We start from the raw sequence: 4,539 nt of genomic DNA, 5'->3' as shown, positions 1-4,539 counted from the left end.
AATTAATAGACATAGTAAATCCCTCCACAGAGAACCAATCTGACAGGTTTTCATCTACAGTGACACTGGACTGAAACTGTTGGTAATACAACTCCATGAGTGTGACTATCTTTGGGGAATCTTCCACAGGGTGTCGCTATGCACGCGGTTAAAAACTTTCAGGAAGTCGATGAAATTGGATGTACAAATGGGTGTTCCACTTGATTCATTGCTCGATGATGTTCCTAAGAGCGAATATACTAATCTATCTACGTAGCTAAGAAGTTTTGTTTCAGATTCTATAAATTCTCATTCTACCCACGAGGGTACAATATTAGCGTGGTAAACTTGTTAGCGATATTTTGATGAATCATGTGAAAACCAATCTGATTCTTAGTTTGTTCAAGTGTGATTAGTGTGATAAGTTAAAACGCCCAGATGATCTAATGAGGAGGAACGCTCTCCAAGGGTGATCTCGTGAGCTAATAAGTTCATGGTGGATAACACAGAGATTTATATCAGCTACCTCAACATCCATAAGAAAAGAAGATCATTTCTTATACTAGTCCATCTAGATTAAGAAAGTTCATACTAAGCTGCGTTTATTCAAACTTGAGGCAACTAATTTTCGCCTTGACTTCATCTAGCTCTTTCGAACCACTCGAGCTCCATTCCGTAGAAGGCCAGTGGTCGAGCTCGAGCAATGACCATTGATGACTTATATTAATGGTGCGATTCTTTTGGAGGAATCGCTCGTCAAGTACTCAGTCTAATTTCAACAAACATCGATCGCTCGAGCTTATGTCGATTTGCATGTCGATTTTGTATTTTGTAGATCGGATGTGTTTGTTAGCGGACTCAAATTTATCGGACAAAGTACAAAACAAAGATGGCGTCTAGTTCCAAGTGCTCCTCGGTTTGAAGGGATACATCGTGGTTGCGTGCCACTTCAGTCAGGTATGATAAAGTGATAGGTGATATCGATGATAATTTATCATAAGGGATATCATTTCACTGCATTAGAACTGATATCGTCGCTCTTCACGGTTTGAATTTTCCAATCAAATATCTCTTTATAAATGGCTTGAAATTTTTTATTTACTGATTTATCTTTTTTGCATTTAGTGGCAACTTTATTAGTAAAACCTAGGTAGCATCAGATACACAGTATAGAACAAAAAGTAAGTTACAATAATAACACTTACAATGCACATTTAAGACATAATTCTACTATACTTACATCTCTGAATTACTTATATTACATCATCTATTGACAACTTATATTTTTTTCATCAGTTTCCACTTGGTTATGATGTTATCCTGATGAAAAAAGTTACAGGAAAATTTTTCGATATTATAGTGAAACTTAAGGTAGCTCTGTACGCCAACAAAATCGGGATAATCAAATTAAGCCTAACCCTAAACCCTAACCCTAACCCTAATACCATTTTACATTTAAATCTGAAAAACTTGACTAATAAAATATCGCATTCTTACAAGGGCGTACAGTTTGTAAAGCCCAAGAGAAGGTTTTCAAGGGAAGACTCGGCTTCAATTACTGTCACCTCCCAAATCCAATTTGTAGAGCGCTCCAGGAGGGGAATATCCGGTCACAATGCCAAAACAGGTGCTCCGTGGTTTCAGGTTTGTTATCACAAAAAGCACTCATTACGATCCCTAATATCAATTTTCATTAACAATAGGTTTGTTCCAATAGTCTATGGAATATCCTATATTGAAAGCTTTTTAGCGTACTAGCACTTGTATATAAGAAAGGGATACTGTAACAAGTAGTCCAATCTCCGACCGGAGGCGGACAAAGTTTATTGCAATTACGCTGCACCTTAGTTGTCTGTGGGGCAACCGATTTTCCCAAGTTATCGTAGGTTACAGTGCTCGGCCCTTTTTTTTTTTTTTAAACGTTCCTCTATATTTTGAGATTTGACCACAGGTGACAGTTTACCAACTCTCAAACCTCTGATTTCTATGAACTTTGAATTGCGCACATAATACCATAAGCTTGTAAGAAGGCACACTATAAATTAAACTTATTAATTAATTTGGTTAGTGACATGAAAAAACCGGATTCATCTACGAGGCCATTGCATTTTGTTTTTCTTATATTTCCGCCCTCGAGTTAGATGCAAAGCGCATCAACAGAAAATAACCCAATATCACCTATTAATTAAATAGCGTATTGCAGGAACTTTGTCTTTGGTTTGCTGTAACTATTTTTGTGACGACTTCATGTTTTATTTTTCTCCATAGTGCCATCGCGATGAAAATCCTTTACCGAGAACATTTCAAGCGGGGAACCGTTTCAAACTCAATTTTTCATTATGGATTAATGTTCATCGGAATCATAATACTACAAGCTTGGCTGAATGAAGGCATCTCACAGTCAAGTACGTAAAATCATAAGATACTATTTTGCAAGCAACGATAATGTTGAAATTGTGGCCGTAGAAAGGTTCATTTCAAACGTTTTCGTGTCAGTTCTGTATCTTTCAGTTCAGGCGCTGCTTAATTAGAAACTTTGTCCGTGAAAACATTTTCACGAAAACTCTAACTTTAAAGATGAGTAATTCGTTTAAAATTAAATCATCAAAAAACATATCCCGTACCATGATCTGTATTTTTTTCTAGGGGAGAAAGTCGCCTTTTTTACAGGCTTCGAAAGCGTCAAAAGAAATTTAATCGATAAATCTTTCACGAAGCAATGTTGGCTTGAACGCAAAGCTAGTGCTGTCAACGTTACCATAGTTTTAAAGACAGCACAGATCGGTTTCAGGTACTGTCTCTTTTTGTTCTAGAGGATCTTTCACAGAGTTCATAAATCAGTGATGCGGCAACCCTTCTCGCATTAGTGTGACAAATATTCGTCGAATTAATTTTGCAGAGGGCTCTGGACTGTTTGTTAAGTCAATAAGCAGCTTGTTGCATGCAGGTGTATCTCTCCAAGAATTGGCTGCAAAAACTGCGATGATTGTACCAATATGCCCATAACAGTTGATTTGCCAGGGCGCCCCTTTTCGTGTCTTTGCAATATAGAAATAGCGGCCAAGCGGTAAACGAGCGATAATTAATGCCGCAAGATAAATGGCGATCTGGAGACTTAAGAACGTCTCCTGCAATATACAGCAAGAACCATAAGCCATGTAGGTTGCCTTTTTACAGCTTCTCTTCTCTACTAAATTATTATCTGGTCTTTTCTACACAGATACAATGGTGTATGAACCAGTCGGTTGTTTCAATGATAAAAAGGATCCACGCGCTCTACCAAGATTTGTCAAATGGTACCCTGTCGACGAGACAGATTTGGCCAATTCACTCGCATCCATAATTCACAAGTGTGCCACTGAAGCCCATAAGAAAGGTTTCTGGTATTTTGGCGTGGAATATCGCCACGAGTGCTGGAGTGGAGTGAACGGTAGCATGACCTACGACATACATGGGCCATCCGGCAAATGCTTAGTGAATTATGGCGTGGGAGTTGCATGGACCATATTTGTTTACCGCTTTGTTGAAGGTTAGTTACCAGTTGATCACTTTACAGGCAATTTAGGTCTCTGAAAAGAAGTCTGAGAGTTTCGGAACTTGTGTCATGGATGCGTAAGAGCATACCGTATTTATAATGGTTCCCGTGCTTCTGCACATGAAGATTTAAAACATTAGTTCATAGGTGAAGAAATGTTGCTCTTTTGTCAAATTATCAAAGATATTTCACGCACACCGCCAAAATGGAACGGAGAGAATTGCCCTGGGTCAAATATCTCCACAGAGAGCCGTGATTTGTACAAATTTAAAGGTAGATCACAAAACCCAAAACCTCAACAGTTTATACACTTTATAAAGCTCTTATGTCATGGATTGTTCCTTCTAATCATCAGTGAATGGCTGTTGGAGCCAGTGGTCCTCATGGAATCCATGCAGTGTGACATGTGGAAGGGGACACAGGATACGTACTCGCACATGCTCTAACCCAGCGCCAAAATGGAACGGGAAGGACTGCCCTGGGACAAACATCTATACAGAGAGCTGCAATTTGCACCAATGTAAAGGTAGCTAGATGTCCTTATTTGAAAGTTTTCTCCTCAAAATAATTTCACCTTTTTTTGATGCTCCCCTTGCTTTTCATTCCGGAGCTGAGTTACTTTTTGATTTTTAGGATGTTTCATAATTGCATTAATATGGCCATGGCATCTTATTTGCCTGGGCGCCCCTCAGCTTCTCGCGCAATGGCAAAATAAAAACACAGCAGCGAAGAGGTACACGAACAACTATTTATGCCGCCAGATAAATTGGATGGTGGAGAACTTCTCGTGGAATACTCAGCAAGAACCGCCAGCTATGTAGGTTGTTAATTTATAGCTTGACTAATTCTCTACTAAATGATTATCTGGTCTTTGCTATACAGATACAAAAGTACTGCCTCCGTATGAACCAGTCGGTTGTTTCAGAGATAAAAGTTATCCACGCGCTCTACCAAGATTAATCAAAATCTACCATGTTAACCAGACAGGCTTGGCCAAGTCACTCGCAGCCATAATTCAGAAGTGT

The 4,539-nt window shown here is 38.9% G+C and overlaps 1 protein-coding gene across 1 annotated transcript in view; it reads left to right on the top strand.

Moving 5' to 3' along the window:
• The first annotated feature begins 1,220 nt into the window (after positions 1 to 1,220).
• The window catches only part of LOC145469432 (uncharacterized), an 11,415-nt gene continuing 8,096 nt past the window's right edge, over positions 1,221 to 4,539 (top strand). Inside the window, exons 1-5 of the mRNA XM_081453153.1 lie at positions 1,221 to 1,623; positions 2,248 to 2,384; positions 3,200 to 3,508; positions 3,870 to 4,040; positions 4,397 to 4,539. The exon at positions 4,397 to 4,539 is cut by the window's right edge and continues 175 nt beyond it. Coding sequence (XP_081309279.1) covers positions 1,595 to 1,623; positions 2,248 to 2,384; positions 3,200 to 3,508; positions 3,870 to 4,040; positions 4,397 to 4,539 — 789 coding nt within the window. The 5' untranslated portion in view covers positions 1,221 to 1,594. The remainder of the gene's footprint in view (positions 1,624 to 2,247; positions 2,385 to 3,199; positions 3,509 to 3,869; positions 4,041 to 4,396) is intronic.

The sequence above is a fragment of the Orbicella franksi genome, chromosome 15 (assembly GCF_964199315.1).
Source record: "Orbicella franksi chromosome 15, jaOrbFran1.1, whole genome shotgun sequence".
Taxonomy (NCBI): Eukaryota; Metazoa; Cnidaria; class Anthozoa; order Scleractinia; family Merulinidae; genus Orbicella; species Orbicella franksi.
Note: the sequence above shows the minus strand (reverse complement) of the source record. Positions and strands in the feature narration are given on the sequence as shown.